Genomic DNA, 21,332 nt, shown 5'->3' with positions numbered 1-21,332 from the left:
GCTCATCATCAGTGTTGGAGCTTTTAATCAAAATATGATGCACTACTGAGTCCTTCATCCCTCCAACTGAAAGCAGGGCCTGAGGATGTGTTTTTGCAAATAAGTCCATGCTCACAGACCTTGTTTTGCTTTGCAAGGTCTCATCCTGAGCAGCAGGCCTGCCAACAAGAGCCTGGATATTTTCCATTTGTCATGTTAATGAGATGCATAAAATGCATAAAATCTCCTTTGGAGTGTACCACTGCTCACCCTCTACTGTGTGACCAGAACTGCTTTATCCCTTGCCAGTTTGTACTTCCAAACAACAAATTTGCAGACAGAAAAATAAGAAGATGTGATATGAATTGCAGCATGTGGTTCACTTAACAGGGTATTTCTCATTCAGGTGTTAAAGTTTTCACTACCTATAAACTTTGTGCATGATCACATTGACCAGGGGTACCACGTAAACTTTCAAGGTCTGTTCATGATGCTTCAAAATGCTTTATAAAAGAAATATTCTGATGAAACCTAACAGAATATTAACCATCTTTTTTACAATTGCCAGCAGCATTCTGGGATGCATTAGGAGAAGCACTGCCAGCAGGTCAGTGTGGGTGATCCTTCACTCTGCTTAGCAATGGGATGCATCTGCAGAATTCTGTGACTCCATGGGACAAGAGGCACAAGGATATTGTGGAGCAAAGGGATGACACAAAGATGGAGAAGGAATTAATTGCAGGATCATTCACACAGAGAGACACCAAAAAGAAAAATCAGAGGTGAAGAAGTCATTACCCCACTTTGCTCAGCATGTTTTGGGTCACACCTGGAGCGCTGTGTCCAGGTTTGGTCCCTGTTATGCCAAACAGAGGTGGACAGGCTGGAGAGGGTGCAGAGAAGGGCCACAAAGAGGATCCAAGGGCTGAAGCCTGACTTGTGAGGAAAGGCTGAGACATCTGGGTTTGTTCGGCCTTGAGGAGAGAAGGCTGAGGGCACAGCTCACCACGTTCCACTGTTAAAAGGGTGACCACAGAGGAGTGGAGACTCCCTTTGTACACGGAGCCACAGGGGAAAGACAAGGAATGAGGGGTCCAAGGGACTCCTGAGGAGGCTCTGGTTGGACACAAGAGGAAAAATTTTCACCATAACAATCAACCATGGAATAATCTCCCCAGGCAAATGATGGATTCCCCAACATTAGACCTTTTTTAAGATTCAGCTGGACATCAGACATGGCCCATCTTGCCTGGACTATGATTTTGCCAAGGAAGTTTTACCCAGGTCATCCTTGAGGTCCTTTCCAACCTGGGATTCTATGACTCTGTGAACTCCCATTATTACACCCTTCTCACCAACTATGACTCAAAACATTATTATCACAACAGATTTACTGGCAATCAACACCAAAGGCAATTGTTTTGGCAGAAATATTGTAAATTATGATTGCCCTGCAATCAATGCCATTTATCAAGCAATTCTACTTGCATGCATTCAGACTACTCAATTTAGACTTCTGTGCATTATGCACTCTTCAGGCTACCCAGAAACTAAATATTAGGGCCTAATTTGTCATATTCTTTTTATTAATATGTATAGATTTCTTTTAGTAGAGATACATAACCTGTGAGAACATCTTGGGCTTCAGAATAGAGCATTGAGAAATGCCCTCAACATGCTGAAGCCCTACAGGGAAGAATTGGTTTTCAATCTCTCCCCTCCCACCCTGTTTCACTCTTTTCCCAGAAGAAACTACCCTTTAACCATGGAACCTGAATATTTTTGCTGAATTCAAATAAACACAGGCCCGCCTCACCTCTGATGTTAACCTTTTACCTACAGAACCATTGAAATGGTTTTCAAGAGTGAGAATATCAGCAAAAAGAGAACTATTTCCTTTGCATTTTTTTCAAATAATCAATTAGTATCAAGAGTAAACATGGTAGTCCTCTAAAGAAGAATCATATAATAAAATCTTCCTGTTGACAATAAGAAACATGGTGTATAAGTCACTTTATATAGATTTTGCTTATATGGGAAAAAATATAGTCAATTTGAGTGGCACTACACCCAAAGCAATGACAATAGATGCTAAAATCTGAGTCCACAGTCCATTTCCCAATATCCTGGGCAACCTGCACCTGGGACAGTGTTGTACTAGGGAAAGGAGTGCCAGCAGGCCAAGAGATGTGATTATTTCCCTAAAATCAGTCAAGCCTGGAGAAGAAAATACAAATAAAGACACCAGACCCAGGGACTTCTCAGTGGTACCTAGTGACAGCACAATGAGAAAAAACCTAAATTTCACAAAATTACACTTAAATATATTTGGGGTTTTGGGATTTGTCCATTTATTTCCTTGCTATTTTTTGGCCTGTGAATGTGATCAAGCACTGGCACAGATTGCCATGAGAAGCTGTAAAGTCTCCACCTCTGGAAATAGTCAACATTCAACTGGAAATGTCCCTGAGAAATCTGCATCCCTGGACCATCCATTGAGAGATGGGGCTAGGCTACAGACCTCCACAAGTGCCTCACATCTTCAACTATTCTTATTTTGTGAGTGCCATTGCTTTAATTTGCATTATTCCAGCCTACCTTATTTACAGTTAAGGTGAATACTTTCATATGAATTGCATACTAGATGCACATGATAGTAAGTAATTGGAATTCTTTTATAAGAGTGGATTCATTTCACTATTTCTACCTTGGAAAATCCATTAGTACATATGTTCAATGCACGGTACAAACAACCGTCCTTTAAAAAAAAAACAAATCACATATTATAGGACTACAAAAGAATCTTTGAAATCGTTCAGTCATTTCTAATCATGGCATTGAAAAGCATCTGCGAGACTGACAGGAAGTGAGTGACAGGACTTTTATCTGTACTAGGTTTTTCAGAAGCCCTTGTCCTCTCAGAGCACAGGTCAGGAAAGCAAAAGTGGAGACTTAGGTTGCGCAAATAAAGCCACAAAGCAAACAGATCAGAGCATTCTGGGCATAATCCATCTTACTGAATTTTTATTTAATAGCATGAAAAGGGACAAACCCCTTTGATTCCTGCATTTCTGGCTGAGAGACAGCAGCTGTCAAAGAAATAGTTTACTTTGGATACTGGAAAGACTGAACTGATATGGAAAACTGTAATGTGCTAAGCAAGGAACCCACAATCACTTCTTAATCAGAGCAGACAGAGCAAAGATGTCATGGGAAACTGCTGTCTCTGGTTCACCTTTCAACTTTTCTCCCTTCACTCACTCTCCATGCTGCACTGAGACCCAGCTTCCCTTGATCCTTAACCATGAGATCATTAACTTGCCTTTCCACCCTTCCAAAATGCACACAGGCATTTTTCACCATGTTTTTCGATAATGAGATCCTCTCAGTGAGTATTGAGAGCTGACATAAAAGGCAGAGACACTTTCCAAAAGGATGCTGGCAGCCCATTTGACATCTGTTATTTTTTTTTCACTTAAATAAACTAAACATGTTCACCAGTTTATCCTCTCAGACAGTTATTGAATTTCAGATTTGGAAGATCAATACCAAGTAGTTTTAAGGTGCTCAGATTTCTAACGTGAACATGGTCAACTTATGGAACCCACTCTCATTACATTATGGCATAAGAAAGTTAACTGCTGCTTTTCTTGTTATTAAGGTTGTGTTTCTCCTCCCCCTGTTTCCACCTATGCACACACTAAACAAAAGAGGAGTAATTTTTATTTCAAAGAAAAGTTCCCCCAGTGTCATTTTATAGATCCCCTTCTGTGCTGTCCATGGCTAATTAGACACCCAAGTTGACAGGCAAAACATTAAGAGTTTTCCTCAGCAGAATTCCTTAAAGACTCCTATTAATTGTCTGTAACAGTTGTTGTTTATTGTATTTCAATAATTTACATGATTCCTGAGAATTACTTGTGAGTCATTTAAAAGATGTAAAGTCTGTCAACCTCTCTGTAATGCATTTCAATGCTAACATTAATTAATCAAAAATTATTTTGTTTCAATTTAGGTTGAAATTAATGTCTCCATATATGTGGGCAGGAGTCTGCTGAAGAGTTAACTTGGACCATAGTGTTCTTATTATCTTTGGAAAACATCCTGCTATTTGGAACGTTTGCTATAATCGCCTTTTATCTCTTTAGCTAAATCCTTTTCCACCTTTCCAGAGAATGTGCTGTACTGAAAACAACTAAAACACACATTTTCCTGCCTGTGTCTATTTTATCCTCTGCCAGTTTATCAGATATTTAAATCTGTTAGAGCACTGAAAAACCTGGCTGCACAAATAGGGTGGTATTACAGATTTATCACCTCATCTCAAGTGTTTTAGCACGACTAAGTTTGGTATAGAAGTACACATAGGAAGCAAAGTGGGATTGTCATTAACAAAAGAGTAGGCTCAGAATGGGAATAGTGATTTAAAATATACAAGTTACTGTCACAAGCATTTTTTTATAAATTTTGGTTTAGACACAGTCAAAGTTACAGGGTCAGAAAAAAATGAAGGATGGCAGAAAACCAATATTTTTCCAAGAGTAACTTATAAAACATATTATTAATTAAACTTCTTAGCTTGAAATTAGCATTATTATCAATATTAGGTTATTTAAAATCTTATTTCTATTAAGGTAATAAAGGGAGTTGCATTCTTGAGCATCCATGTAGCTCTCAAACTGTCTTGAGTATTTGTTGATCTATTTAGAGCAGACTTCTACCTAAATGTTTGATCTTCCTGAGTACTTGTATACATCTATTTTTTTTTTTCTTTTGCATAGTTCCTAGCTTGCTGTCTGAATAGGATTGCCTTTTATTTACCCACATTAATGCATGATTAAGTAAAAACCCTGTTGTCTTTTACTCTGAAAATCCTCCTGTTTAAGGTATGTCCCTTGAAAAATTTATGACTTCCCAGCTGGTGCCCAGAGTTCAGTAGTGCATCTTGTCACTGCACAAAGTCTGATGGTGGAGTCTCTAATGAGGGGGATGCAGACAACACCCAGCTGCCTTTGAAATTTTCTGTGCAGCCCTTTTGAGGGAGACAGAGTGACACAGGCTCTTCTCTGTGTTGTTTTGAGTTGTTTTTTTTTTTCTCACCCTTCTCTTTTCCTCCTACATGATACATCCTGACATCCTAAATATCAATTTTTAACTTAGTGTTTTCAACTACACAGAAAATTGTCAAGAAGCCTTTTTTGAGATATGAGGGATTAAGAGATTAGGTTTGGGGCAAAAACTCATTAGAAAGCCAAAGAGAAGCAACCTTTGCTAGCATTCCTTCTTAAATCTTGCATCCAATAAACACTCTTAGTAAAAGTGATCACTCAGGGTTTTGCACTCCTCAGCTCCTCTAGATACATCTTACAACATTATTTTACTTTAAACACTTTTTTACTTCAAATACTTCAAAGTATTTGAATTAATAGAGCTGACTGAGTAACAGCTTACACTAATCATCATCATTTTCATAGGAAAAAAAAATCAAATAGTTTTCTTGAAATACCTTTTTTTTTTTCCCAATGGTTTATATGACTGCATTCAGGGTTACATAATGGAGAATAATCTTTTACTAAACAATAAAAGATTATTTTCAAATCCATTTTTAAAGTTTTTAATGAAGCTAGACTGAATCCATACATGCAACAAAGACAAACACGAACTAAATTAACATTCTGGATTTTAGTTACTATAGGAATATTATTAAGTTCTTTACTTAACCAATGTTGTCCAGCAGATATTCCCCACGGATTGCAAACTAGAAATGTAATATCCTGCTTCTGTAAATGCTGTGATTGCAACATATTGTCAAGTTATTTACTTATGCTTCAGTCTGTTTACCAAACTGAGTATTTGTTGAAGTACCTGAAGATTTTACTTAAGTATATGTGTATTTTTTAAAGCCCTATTAATGCTCATCTGCTAATTACAGTGATAATTATCACAATATGATTTTTTTCTCCAGATTCAGTCATGTCTGGCATCCTCCCAGTTTTGTGCCATGCAAATTCCTGCAGAATAAACCAAACATTTTCCTGAAGTGAAGCCATGTCTAGGCTGTTTTAGGGTAACATGACCTATATCTGTAGGATAAATTCAAGCACGGATAAAAATTATAGAGAAAGGGATGGAAAGTAAGATTTGAGGCAGTGTCTCCTGGCTTCTTGTGTGGCTGCACCAAAACAACAAGCACTTCCTTGTGCAACTCAAATTTTAGGTGGTAACCAGCTTCAATGACATTTTAGAGTCAGAAAAAAAACGTAGTTTTTTTCAGAAAGTTTAACTTAAGAAGAATCAAATTAAACCCAAATTCCCTTAAAATTGCATGCTGACACATAGAATTTACTCTCACAACAGCAGTAGCATCATTTTCAGGAAAGGAACAAAAAAATCAGGATAGACCTTTGTTTCTGGACTAAGTTCTGCTCCCTTCACCCCATGGCAGAGATATATTTAATCTACAGAACAGTGAATCATGTTTCTCTCTGTGTAGTTTTTAAAAATGTATTTATTAAATTAATTAATTACTTATTAAAAAATGAGAACCGTACAGATTTAGGACAGTTGCAGTGTTGAGCCCAACTGTGACAGTTCCATCATTTTTCTCTGTAAGCCTTTGAGATAATACAAGAGCTCAGTTAAATTTCAGTGAGTTGTATACATCCATCTTTTCCTTCAGATTCTGATTTTCTCCTTAAGTTTTCTTAATATGGAGGCCTGATCTGCTGGATGTTTTGGATCTACCACTCAAATTTAGGTTTGAGTCAAGTGCACGTCACAAAATTTCAGTACATTTGACTTGTGTTCTATGCACTCATCTAATGACTAATTAGAGCCTCTAAGTGGGTAATTACATTGAAATTCAAACAAGTGACCACTATGTGTTACTCTGGTTTTCTCCTATGTTGTTCTTGTCTCTTCATTTGCACAAGAAATTAGTCTTTACTCTGGACATTGGCATAAAACTATCAAAATGAAGATTTGAAGGGTACTGGTTGAAGAAGGATACATAGAATTATCATAGAATGATCTAGAATTGAACTTAGAAAAATGTTGGCAACTTTTAAGTCACTGCTATGGACATTTTTGTGAAGTGGAGCATTGGAGTTCTCTGAGTAATTACATTCTGCAGATGCTGTTTCAACTGTTAATTATTATAGAGATGCCTATGGCACAGATAAAAGGTTAAATACCCAAATAATGCTCAAAGTAACAACTCCATTGATGCCCTAGGATTTCAGCTTTTCTATTTTTCACGTATTTGCCATTCTGCAATTCTTTGTTGTATAATTCTAAACTCCATATAGAGTGTCAGCTGCTGCTTTCCCACTTTGGTCAGACACAACAATTCCTCTCCAGGCCTGGGAATCAAGGACACCTCACTGTCTCAGGCCCTGAGAAATGTAAACAAAAGTGAGTTTGGGGGGAAGCAAACCTGGGGTAAATGACTTCATTACCTGAAACTGTAATTGCAAGATTAACCCCCAATACATAAATGGACCAAACTTATGAAAGTGTGAAAACCTGTGACTATTGTCCATTTTTTGGTGTAGCCCTGTGACAGCCCCCCAGGTTGGCACAAAGGAGATCACTCTCCCTTGGAGGGTGTGCAGCACATGAGCTGTTTTCAAGCTGGCAGCCTTTCCCTCTGGGAGGTCTCTCTGAGTGACTCCCCTGTGACTTGTGGCGAGGTCTGAAACCCCCCCATGAGCCTTGGCTGCAGAATGCAGATTGTTCCTCTCTGAATCGTCGTTCCTACAGTTCCTGCTTTCTCTGTTCTCCTATTGGTATATTTTGGATCCATTCATTGATTGGTTCTTTTCCTAATCCTTGCCCTGATGGGTCCAAGTTCTTGTCCCCACTCTGAGACAATGTATAAAAGTCCCTGATGCTGCCCTGAGCATCTGGGCTCTTCGGACCCCAGGAGCTCCTGAATAAAGAGGACCCAAGGAAAAGGAGAACCATCTGGTGTGGTGCTTCCTGGAGTTGCCTGACCTTCCCCTGGACCAAGGCTGCCTTGGCAGCCTTTCACCAAAGAGCTGAATCACTCTCCTCAAACCTGAGAGTGCCCTTGGCACACAGAGTGCCCTGATAAAGGTGCTTCTGCCAGGGACTGCCATGGCACCTGAAGGCCCACTAGGCCACAGCACAGCCCATGGATGGGCTTTATCTGCCCAAAATGTACCTGAAGGCCCTTCATTGACATGTCTGCTTTTTATTATCCTCATTTTACCTGGGCTCTGTTTTTAGGTAGTCCCCATAAGGCACCACCATCACCACACAAAGCGCCACAGAGAGGATCACGGCTTAGCCAGCCACATGCTAACAGGGCACTTGAGCTATTTCAGCAATTTAATTTAATTTGCACTTACCAACCTCCACAAGGCTGGAGCAGTTGGGGTCTGTGAAGCCCTCAGGACACTCGCAGGAGTAGAAGTTGTCATTGAGCCCTGACAGGCAGATGCCACCGTTCTGGCAGGGATTGGAGTCACACACATCCGCTGCAGGGCACAGGGAAAGGAAAACAAAGATTTTGTAGAAAAGTCGCCAAAAGTTATCCACAGGCTTTAAACATGTCATATTTTTGGTAACTATGTACAGAAAGAAATGACAAATTCATGTCCTTTGAATGACTTTTGGCTGATTCAGTTTTCTATTTATTTAACCGCACAACTCCACGGAATCGTGTTTCCCTAATCTTCCACCCCATAAAATGTGGTTGTCTTAAATTCATTCCATTTATAAAAGACAGTAGAAGTGGTAATTGTTTACTTTTTCTAATCTGAAGACACTCAGGATATTGGCAGATTGAATTCTGTCACCAGTGGGATAACTGGAAGCAATCCTAAAAAACATCTCCTAGGTGTGGTCACCTAGGGGGTGCTCTTTAGGATTTGATCAGCTTAAATTTAATAATCTTTCTCAGATTGTTTATCTTATATTTTCACGCATTTTTATTTATCTCAATCTTCATCTTTAAAGGCAAGTTTGCGCTCTCTACTACTCAGCATAGACGAGTATAATAATAAAAATAACAGCATTTTCTTCAGTAAATGCACCTCAAAGAATGATCTACAGATAGATAATTATTAAAAAACAAGTACATTATTTTCTGTGGGTTTTTTTAATTAGAAATTGCCAGAGTTTTTTCCACATAATTGAAAAGATTTAGATAACTTAATTTGGTTTATTTCAGCAGTACTGACATTGGAGAATGTTTTGGGTAATTTTGGAGGTAAACTCAGCTCAGGATTTCAACACCTTTCTTGCACATGAATTTCAGACTAATCCTTGGTGTGAGAATTTCCATTTAAACGTTGGTTTAAGAAATGTAACTGATGCATGAAAATGTCTTTATGAATTCTGTGCATCAGTTGCAAAGAAAAACTGGAGTTGTGCAGTAGTTTTCTGGGTTATCTGTAGCTATATTTACTTTTTTGTCAGCTTTAAGGTGCCTTCATGACACACAGAGCTGTCATATACTTGATATTAAGTTTTGTCTTAAAGACTGTCCAGCTGATGGAGAAGTAAAGCTATTTAAGAAGAGCAAATGACATTCTCTAACTGAATTTAAATAAGCCAAGTCTTCTCATTTTCTGCTTTTGTTGCATTATTGGGGTAGCAAAGGATGCTTGTTTATTACTTTATGGGGATTAGGCAATTGATTGTGAAAGAACACCTACTATTAAATGAATGCTCTGACAATTGTATTCCCATACCTCCAATTAAATTAATAAACTAAATAGCATCTGGAGCAGGAACATTTATTATGCAAATCTGCATGCAGATTCTGATTAAAATGAGAGAAGAGATTTTTGTTACATATTTCCTGATTTGTTGTCCTTCTGATTTCAATTATGCCATTGGTGTAAAAGACAAAAAAGAAAAAATACTGTTTGAATTTGTAAATTTTATACTGAACGACAAGCAGAATTCACACACAATTTTTCATTATATTTTCTGAAACTGAAATCTCCTGAGATGACCAAACTGTGGACAGTCAACTGTGTGGCTTTAATTTGCTTGAAAATACGTGTTGGCTTTTTCAGCCTGAAATAAAGTGACCCGACCTGCAGTTTGGGACTAATAAAGCAGATGTTCTCCTCTGTCAACAGCCATTTATTTCCATGTTCAGGAAATAACTGCACTAATTGCTCTTTTGACCCACCACCTTGGCCTGTCAGTCACTGGTGTGATTTTTGTAATGTCATTATACCACATCACAGAAATAAAATGAATAAAGAGCATGTCCAAAGAAAATGGGTTATAAAAAAAAGGGAGAAAACACAGGGAATAAAAAGTTCCAACCAAAAAAAACCCCAAACCAACAAAAAAAACCCACCCTGAAACCAAAACAAAACCAAAAACCCAAACAAATCTGAAAAAGAAGTAAAACCAAAAAACAAGCAAACAAACAAACAAAAAGCCAAGAAAAAACCAGCCTGTCCTGTCTCATTCACATAATGCTAATGAGGACTAAAGAGGAAGAGTCTATACGGTAAACAACTAGGGTTAAATTATATCTTAATATAAAGTCAAATATGATGCAGTCATAAAAATGAGAAATGGCACAATTCTGCTTAAGAGGAGGTACTAGGCTGTGCAAATGTTGAAACTTAAATTATCAAAAATCACGTAAAATGCTATCTCTGTTATTTATAGCTTATTGTCTGTGAAATTGTGCTGAACAAAATAAATATCACCTTTGAATCAACAATATCTTCTTCTGTCTCTTGAGAGGACATTCATTCTAAAATATTGAAACCTAATTTGTTACACATTCCACTGAGTTTGATGAAAATAATTTGATTTTGAAGGCTCTGTTATCAGTAAGAAAAGCTGATATGGGTGCATTTTGTCTTAACACAACTGATAAAGGATTTGTTACCATTAAAATGCAACACAACTTTTAACACAACAATGGTTTTATAATTTAACTCAAGATATTTTGTGAATGGAAGAGTAAAATAAACTCAAAAAAAGGAAATACATCATTTACAATAAATCTTGCAGGAGTCTGCTCCGTGCTGATGGCTTTCCATGGTGATTGGCAATACGCTGTTTGTGCAACAGACTGTGTGATGCAACAAATTTCTGCAAATTAAACAAACACTCCAGAAAAAAAATCAATTATTTAAAAAAAAAAAAAAAAAAGAAAATCAAAAGACAAATTATTATTGTACTTTTATTAAGACATTCTGAAATAATTCCAGTAAGACTAATGTCAGATAAAAATAGTAATTTGTGTTTGTCTTTCCCATATCCAACTAACCTTGCACTTTTCTTTACGTGGCCACACCAATGTAAAAGTATATCTGAAGTGTAAAAGTGTCTGAAAACAGTACCTAAACCTTTGATAATTGATTTAGTATCAAATGGTCCTAAATATGTGGGATTTTTACTATTATTATAATTATTCTTTTTCTGCACATCTTTAATTTCTTCAGAACATTTTCAAGTCAAATTAGGTCTTGAGCAAATTATCTATCCTCTCTTTGGAAACCATGGTTGGTTAAGAATAAAAAAAAAGCCCATGACAAAACCAATAAAATCAAAGAGATCTATGCTAACTTAAAATTAGAATTGTAATGAAGAACCCTCCCTAATTCTCCAAATTCAGGAAAAATAATACAGCAAAACTAAAAAACAAACAAACAAACAAACAACTTAAAAAAATAATAATAAAGTGATGTATATACTGTCTAATAAAAAACTAGGACTTTTTTTTAAGGAATATGAATTTTTTTGTCTATAATGAGTAACTCAATCACTGAACCTGGATCTCTTACATTAAAGCACCCAGAGAAAAACTGCAAGTCCATCATTCTCCTTTACTTGTCTCCACATAACTACTTTTAAGCCACATCCTTTTCAATAAAATACTGAATGTACAATTATTTCTCCTGTCCAGAAGCAAGTAGTGCTGGGGAGCTGGGTAGAAGTTGCATATCCACTCTTTGCTGAACTTTAAACATTTATATAACATACTTTTTGATCCCATAAAACCCCATAAAAATGAAACATCGCGTGATTCCTGACTGAGGAGTTCAATTCTTTGCCTGACAGCAAAGGACAGCCTGAAAGAAGGAGCCCAACCCTTGTGTGTATAAATAATGCAGCACTCTGTGATGTTAACAGTTAGCCCATCAATCCTTGTCAAGAACAGAAATTCACAGTTTATGAAAACAACTTTTGTGATGTGAAGGCTGAAGGAGATGAGCAGAGGGAGAAGTTTCATCCCACAACCACCTGCACCTTAGTGAAGCACTCCTTATAAAAGCAGATAGATCAGCAAGCTGCCCCTATTATACACTAATTAATTTGCAATGGAAAAATTAAAAACAGGAAAAAGAATTATTTACTCCAACTTACAGCTATTCACTATTTAATGTTACAGTTTCTGGGACAGAAATACCTGCCAAAAGCTGTGGTTCAGTATCCTAAATTAGGCCTGAGAGAAGCATTCTAGTCCCCATGCACAACATCATTAGCCTGAAATAGAGACAATTTCCCACAACGATAACACCTAGAATGATAACTATTAGGGTTTCTGGCAGACCTGCTGCTCTGAGAGAATCTGCTTGAAACAATGATATGATGATAAAAAAAGAAACCTGCCTTAAAGAAATCGTGTGCATTCACATTTCAAAACTGTAATAATAGAGGCGATTGAATAAAGACCATTCAGGTGCTTGGGCCATGTTTCCTTCTATAATTTAAAAATAGAGCACATTCTGTGAAATAGCAAGTGTGCATGGAAAAATTCAACCCTCTTCATTCTTTCTTGTAATGGGCATTATATATAAATATGAACACACTGAGTATACATTATATAATGAGGCAGTGAAATTCACAGCAGCTGATAGTGAGGTAAATGTGCTGATGCTGTAGCCACAAAGAGAACGACATACAAGTTTATGATGTTAGACACACAGATTTTTAGGGAGACACAATGATTTTTACTGGTATTCTGTGCAGTCTGTTTTTTAAAGTTCAAGGTTTTGTTTCCACCACTGATGGAGAAGGAGGGCCATCATTTCTGTCTAGAACAGCAGCCATAATTGTATTCAATTTCCTACATGGCTACAAGAAATACGGCTTATTTTAAAGCTCTTTCAAAAGGAATAAAAATAATGGCCATTCACTTTCACAAGAATAAAACTTGTGCCAAAGGAGAAATCTCCAGGTAGCCCCAAAAAGATAAACAGCCCAGGAAACAGCCAGTCAAGAGAAATCTGGTATAGACATAGCAAAAATAAGCAGCAGTTCTGAAGCCAAGAAGAGCTTGAAGCCAAGAAGAGCACCTAAACTTCAAAAGAAGATGGAGAAAGAATTTGCCACCTGTAGCATTTTCATGTTAAAATCAATTTTCAGAAAAATACCTTTAATAATTTCCTGATTTACAGAATCATCTGCACAGTGCCCAAGTTCACACCTATTTTTCCACAGCTGAAACACTACTGAGAAGCAGAACCATAAATCATATTGAAGACACACCTGTGCAGAGATGCAAAGTGTGAACACAGAAACAGATGAGCTCTGCAGTTCTTTTTAAGAAATTTGTAAGCTGTTTCTTCAGATTTAATGGCGAGGCAGCTAATTTGTTTCTCCTAAGGTAAAAAAGAAGTTAGAGTAATTAAATTGTCTCACTTATTATTTGAAAAATAAGGTTTCTAGATACCAATAGCTCATCTACCTCCTTCTGCTTCTTTTCTAGGCTGATTTGCTTACTATGCAGGTAGAAAGTTCAGCTAAATTTCTAGCTAGAACACTCCTGATGGAGTGACTAAATGGTTTTAGAAAATGCATAAAATGATTATATTAACTTTGAATGTCCACTTGGTGGACAGAAAACTGCAGTAGAATGTAAATCTCAGAATAAAAAAAAAATCATGATTTTATCACAGGTCTTATGAAAATTAAGGTGGTTACTTCTGAAAGCTTCTGTGACCAAGAGACTCTATGCACTTAAGCTGTATCTTGCACTGAACTTGTGTAAAACCAGGTGTAAAAAATTCTTCTAGTTTTAACTTTTTCTGGTCTTGTAATCTGAGGAGATGCACCAGCTGATTTCACGGAAGTTGAGATGGCATTACAAAAAGAAAATCTGATTATTCTAAGCAGAGAATTACCGTTTGAATCCCACTCTGGGACTGGGCTGAAGCATTAATCCTGGGTGAAGATGAAGTGCTGACTTAAGATTTGGATTTAATCTAATGGTACAATACTGTAAAAGTGTGTCCCTACTTCAAGAGTTTGAATAAAGCCATAATGTCTGCAGAGATTAATTTCTATCATAATAAATCCCCTCCTGCCTTAAAAAAAGTATAATCTCTTGCCTTTCTAAAGGTCTACATATGAGCTACTTTATTAATTTGAATGTGAAAGAGCAGCAGGTCACTGCACTTTAGCCTGCTGTGTTATAGACCTTTTAAGCATCTGATGTTTGACAATTTGAAACACAAGTGGAAACAGAAAACAGCTTAAAAAGTAAACTCTTCTCTCTTCCATAGGTTACAAAGAGTTCATTTCTATGCCAACAGCCTCTGCAGGGAAAAAAAGAATATGAACTATTCCTGTCATTTCACATCTTCATTAGTAAAAAATGGATCAAAGACGATTAAAGAGGGAACGTGGTTATGTAACATGGTTCTGAATATTTTTACAACTTGTGGGAAATCTTTCATGCACAGGCTGCTGTGTGGATTTGAGGAAAGCTGCCATCAGTCGAGACAGTGTTTCATCAAAGGAAAAAAGAGAGATATTCCCCAGCCTTCTCAGCAAACAGCACCGGTGACACCACCCCCAGCACCCAAACCCAGCCAGCAGCAGTGATGCTTCCTGCAGAACCAGAGACAGGGAAGAAAAATGTCTCTAATGAAGATACTCTAGTCCCCATCAACACAGCCTCCCACACCTCTTTTCTCAACGTGCTCAACAAAGCTGGCAAAAATTACCCAGTCTCTGCACGCTTTCCTTTGGTTCTGGTTGTTGCTCACCTCAGTTGTGTTCATACAGTTTTTTTGCCACTTTCTAAGACTCAGGTGAATAAACCTGCATTTCTGTGCTTGTTCATGCCTATGGGGTGAAAGGGGTTTATGAACAGAGAATGAATGAGACCTTAAGACTTCCTGCACAAGTCAATTAGGCTAAACTGTCTCTCCATTTGTTTGTTTTGTCCAATAAAAATTTTCAGAAGATATTCCGAGTCATGACAGAAATATTTTATCATTTCTCATCACTTATCCTTTACTTTTAAAGCCAATCAGGAGATTTTTAGCATTATGTTCACTTGAAATGTCTCAGTTAATAAAATATTTTCATTTCTTGTCCAACTCATTTTCCACAGAGGAACAATGAATGCACATAGTTTGATCATTAGCAGAGTCCTTCAAAATTAACAGTTCTAAGTGATTATGATCTTCTCTAGAGAGGTGATGTCTCCTTTCCTTCTTGTCCTTACAGACTTAAGAGATTTCACATGGACATATTTCTACTGGTGTTGACTGTTTTATTTCCACTTTTACTGTCACTTCATCAGCAAAGCCAGACAATTCAAAACAAAACCCCAACACTAACTGTGGATTTATCACTTTTAAATGAAAATGCCCGATTTTTATACACATCTTAGATCTTGTTTTTGCCTTTCCATTTCTTTTTTCACTTCAGACTGACAATTTGAAGGCTGTGTGTCTATGTTTGTGTATACACACACATATATTAATCTCCACACTTTTATATTTATACATACTTTATATATATGGAAATGAAAGTGGTGAGTTCTTCCTTTGTTTTCCCTACATTAGACGTATTTATTCCCTGGTTGCTAGGCAATCTTTAATCTCAACGCTGGTGAATTTATCTTTTCCCATCCTAAGCAAATCCAAATTTGAAAGTTGAGCAATTAAAAAGTCATCATTAACAGTTTTTAAAACTCTGATTATGCTTCATTATGCCCTTCCATCTTCACCAAAATGAAATACTGCAAAATATAAATTCTAAGCATATTCTCATTACACTTTGAAAAGTATTGATTGATTTCTAGTTACTTCTATTTTTGGATATCCAAAATTAAACTCTTAAACACCTTATTTGGCAACATGTTCTTACAAGAGGTGCCAACACTATTGAAGTGATGATGTTTTTAATATTTACACTACACGAAGAGTGGCTTTAGCTTCAGGCTTTAGTGATTTCCCTCTGTGTGATCTCAATGCCCCAGTTACCAGGCATTGGTTCAGAATGAGAATTTCCACTTCAATTCAGCTTTTTTGGGAATGAATCCAGCTCATGCCCACCAAGATCCCTCTGCAGGCAGGTGAAAAAGGAGAGTAGGATGTGGAGACAACCAAGGGATTCCCTTGCAAAGCCCACCAGGACTCGAGATAACCCTTTTAACCAACATGCCAGCACTGAACACACTTTCCTGCATGGACACCCTCCACAATGACCTCTTCTATTACACTAAATCCTATGCATAAAGAGAATAAAGCAAAATATTCTGAAACTTTTCATCATTACAGTTAACCAATCCTGCTGCATTCATTTCACACATTTTTTTGGTCACACAGATTTTTAGTTTTTTCACCATGGAAGTCCTGCCACTGTGAAAAAAGATACGTCATCTAGAGAGATACAACAGAAATGCCAGTTTTCATAATTTTCTTTTCTGACTTTACAGGAAGGTGATGTTACTGATCACATTCAGAATATCAATTAGGCACTGCAGATATGTGCCTCTCATGTGAGGGATATGGAATAGTAAGGGCATTATAGCTATCAGCTACAATAAAGAACTGATTCTGTTTGTTTTGGACAAATGCAGCTGGCAGTACCATGTAAGCTCTGTGGATGAGTGATGAAAATCCTTTAGGTCATTTTTGCTAAAAGCCTCTTCTGGAAAGGACAGATGCAATTTTTACCTCATTTGTCCCAACTTGTTCACAAACAGAATGAAATCTGAAACTTTAAAGATTAAAAAGGCTACATAGATTCCACAAGAAATACTTGTAAATGAGGTTTCTTCCTAGGCTTTCCTCAAATATAATATAAAACTGGATCAAATAATGAATCTACCAGGTTCATTGTAACTAAAGCCACCAAGCAAGAACCCCAGGATGGGCACACAGTGGCTCCTCTGGTGCCACCTCCCTGCTCCAGCAGGGCCACCCCAGAGCACACAGGATTGTGTAATTCTGGAATATCCTCAGGGAGGAGACTCCACAGCTTCTCTGGTCTCTGATCAGGGCTGGGCACTGCCCAGGGCAGAGGCTGTGCCTCCTGTGCAGGGGGAATTGCTGGGCTCAGTCCCTGCCAGTGGCTCTGGTGCTATTGCTGGACCTGGAGAAGAGCCTGGGCTTGCTCTGCCCCTCCCTGCCCAAAGGGACACCCAGGGACAGATATGGGGACACACAGGGACATCCAGGGACGCCCAGGACTGGGGCCCCTCTCCACTGGGAATCCTCTCCAGGCTGAACAGCTCCAGCTCCCTCAGCTTTTCTGGACAGGGAGATGCTCCAGGCCTAGAATCACCCCTGTCTCCCTCCACTGGATCTGCTCCAGGAGCTCCATGTCCCTTCTATCCAAGAACTGAGTGTGAACCTCTGAGGGAACACAATCCATGCAGCAGCATGAACCTAAACACAGATTTAGCCAAGGTATAAACTGGACTATGATAAAATAATTTGTTGCTCCCACGTTATAGGCACTGCCTTGCACTGTTACAGAGAGTTCACTACAAAACACTTTACAAGAATATTAAGTAAGAAACCATTTATATGCGCCAAAACCTCATCTCAGTAAGTCCACACTGCACAAACAAACTGTATTCTTGGCAGTGGTTTTTAATTTATTTTTATTATCTTCTGTACATTGCAAAACAAGCCTAAAATAGGTGGGTAGCAGCCTGGAAATTCTCTCTGCTTCTATGGAGCAATGGAAATGAAGAGCTGGGAACAGTCATTGAAAAAAGGATGAAAAAGGAAGAAGTCAGACAGAAAAAAGAGTAAATTATAGATGTGCACAACTGGAGTGATGTGATGTTTTACTATATCGTAACAGGGAGCTTAAATGTTATTTTAATAATAGTACATGTAGATCCTCAACTACTGATCCAGACAACTACTCTCAGCTTTGAACACTGACAAATGTTCCTAAAGCAATCAGTTTCTTGTCTGACATTACAAAATGACCAACACATCTATGTGGAGGAATGAAATGCACGATAACTACTTTGACTCACAAGGCCAAGTCATTAACCTGCCCTTCAACATCCCAGATAAATTCTAGAGGCCACAGTGGACCTGGAAACAAACTTGGTCTCCCAGTCTGACTTAATAATGGAGAAGAAACACAAGGATCTAACTGATCTCTATTTTTTTTTTTATTTTTTTTTTTTTTTTTTTGATTGCTTGTTTTGTGGGTTTTTTTCCTTCAGCTTTGCTTTATTAACTACATCCAGGTAATGTGGTATGGTTATAAAGCAGTGCAATGCAATGTAAACCCTGTTAATTAGAATAGGATGTCCACATCATTTCATATTTGAAATGCAATTGCTGTTCTTTGACGCTTCACACAGTCCTGTATCTGCATGCAGAGTATATATTTTTAAAACACAAGACTAAGCAAAGAGCAAATCCCAAAGATAGGGGAAAATATGAAGAAGGAGGTGAGAATAATGAATATTATGAATATATATTCACAAATAAATTTAAGCTATTAAAATAATAATAATAAAAATCCTTCTTTCATCCAGTGTGCAGGAACAAAGGGAGGAAGGTGATTACAGTTTAATAGGTACAAATAAAGTTGCAAGTGTACATCAACATCTACTGATCCTTTTCCACTTTCCACATCTGTGAACATGGGATGCCACAATAGAGGACTGTGGGGTTTTTTCAGATTAAGAACAAAGTCTTTACAAGGATTTGTATGGGCTTAGCAGCAGAATAGTAGAATATGTGTGTTATGTATATACACTTCTGTGATTACCACCAGTTTTCTTCTTGTCCTTCTACTTCAGCTTATTTCCAGATGTGTTGGCAGAATTAATTTCATTCAATTTTCTTCCTCCCTTCACCCAAAACACAAAATGCACACCAGTTCAGCCCCCACCCTACTTACAAGTGCAAATTTTAAATATTTCCATTGCTGCACAGCAATTTATGCCAGCAACAAACAACACAGTAGTTACAGCACAACCAGGTGATTAGAGAAGCCTCATTATTTACCAACAGAACACACAAGAGTTGTGGGTGTACAAGTATGTTGTTACAGCCTGATCTTGACAAACAAAGAGACCACAATTAAAATGACTGATAAACAGATTATAAAATTCCAGTCTGAAATTCAATGTATTTCTTCTCAAATGAAGGTATTAAAAGTAACCCAGAAGCTTATTAGAGAATTCCTTTTTCCCTCTATTTGTGAGCCTCATTAAAGGAATCACTTACTATTTTACATGTGTTGTAGTTATGTGTTTGCCACTGGAACTTTTTATTTATTGGAGTACAGCAGTATAGTGGTTTATATATATATATATATATATATATAATTTTTTATTTTAATAGGTGCTGATCTCTCCCTTTTCCAAAGTCAAATTCATGTCTGTGCACTCCTCTGTATTCCTGGGACCTACAGACATTTTAACTTCTGCCATTTCCTTGCTTTGATAGCTTGACCTCAAACTAACTCTCTGAAAATTCATTTTCCAGTGAGCTGTCCCAGACCATGAGGCAGTTACACCCACAGTTAGTCACCACTGTGGGGCTAGGACATCACCCTTTCCCTAAACTGAGTTTTTTGCCCCAAAAGGTGTTCTGTTTGGCACTAGCCCTGCAGCCAGGACACAGCCACTGCCGCCCCAGATTGAGCTGCCTCAAAGACAAGGAGTGCACAACCCTGAACATCCTCAATGATAAAATCACTGTTTGCGTAACACTTGGCACCCCTGTAGGTTTAAGGACCAATAAATCTCCCAGCAAAGTTGGAAGCAAAAAGAACTCTTCCAGGGAGCGGGATCAGAGCGCTGGTGCTGGGCCATGAGCTGTTACACAACAGCTTCTAACGAGATCAGCAGAATCCATTTAAATCCAAAGGGTACCTGCCCCACACTGGTGCCAGCCTAAATTAAATCCATTAACTCCATGGTGTTGCTCCAGCTCAATATTGTCAACAGCAGCAGTATTTGAATTGTTTTCTCCATTAGTTGAACCACAGATTTTTAAGACAATTTCTTAGGTTTTAATTTCCTCATAAAATTCCTTCTATCCTTTCCTCCAATTTCCTGTCTCTTATTTCAATCCAGCAATGTTTAAACCACATTTTTTATTTCTCATATGTTTCTGATTAGTTCTTTACTTTTTAGCCAGACTTTTAAATTTTTTTTTACTTTTTTTTTTTTTTTAATTTCAGCCCTGGTTAGTAGTGTTTGTCTTTCAGTTTGTGTACAGCCTTTCATGATTTTTCCCTTGTTACTTATCTGCTACATCTTTCTTTTTATGCAGTTTAAAGCTATTATTTTTAAGAAGCATCTAGAAACTCTCGAGTCCTTTAATGTATTCTAGTGGCATATCAATTACATCTCAGTGGTGTTGCAGAATGCCAGGATACTAACTCAGAAATTGCTGCAAATGGCTCCTTATAGTCTTGCTCTAAACCAAACATGCAAGAGGTATGCAAGACAATTTGGAGAAATCAATAAAAAAAACATTTATTCCCTGCTTGTGCTGTACAAAAAAAAAAAAAAAAAAAAAAAAAAAAAAAAAAAAAAAAAAAAAAAAGCCTAAAAGGAAGCAGACATTTATTACACTGTACAAAGGTATTTGCTGGATTCTCCTCCTATGTTATTCAGAAAGAAAATGATTTGGGTTATGAAAGCTGCATTTGAAGCACCAGGATATTTTGTAAAGTTCAAGAAAAGTCATCTCAAACAACAATGTCAGCATTTTGCAACCTGTTTCTTCTTTATTCACCTACCCTGGTAGGTGACTGAAAGGAAGACAATGTGATATGAATATTTTCCTTTCAACAGCTGCCAAGGAAGGCTGACAACACTATCTGAAAAGCTCAACAATTGAAAGCAATCTACAAGGCATCACAATAGAAACCATCTTGAGTCATTATAGATCAAAGCCAGGCACTATTGCCCTGCACTACAGCGCTTTTGAAACATGCTATAAATGAATAAATAAAAGTTAAGCATGAAGTAAATTTGGTAAGTTTCATTGTCAGGAGTGAAATGAAGACAACAGGTCTTCCCAGATGAAACATATTAGCATGAAAATAGATTAAAAACCAGGATCAAAGTATTTTAAAGTAAACAAAACCATGAAAAGCATTGTATTTATCTAGAG

General features: G+C 37.5%; 1 protein-coding gene across 2 annotated transcripts in view; it reads right to left on the bottom strand.

Moving 5' to 3' along the window:
* Positions 1-21,332, bottom strand: part of EDIL3 (EGF like repeats and discoidin domains 3) — a 230,891-nt gene that overhangs the window by 157,288 nt on the left and 52,271 nt on the right. For both annotated transcript variants that reach the window (XM_083883270.1, XM_083883271.1), the window contains exon 2: positions 8,352-8,480. In XM_083883270.1, coding sequence (XP_083739396.1) covers positions 8,352-8,480 — 129 coding nt within the window. The remainder of the gene's footprint in view (positions 1-8,351; positions 8,481-21,332) is intronic.

The sequence above is a fragment of the Zosterops lateralis genome (assembly GCF_965231275.1).
Source record: "Zosterops lateralis genome assembly, chromosome: Z".
NCBI lineage: Eukaryota > Metazoa > Chordata > Aves > Passeriformes > Zosteropidae > Zosterops > Zosterops lateralis.
The sequence above is the reverse complement of the archived record's forward strand: the minus strand, read 5'-3'. Positions and strand labels throughout refer to the sequence as shown.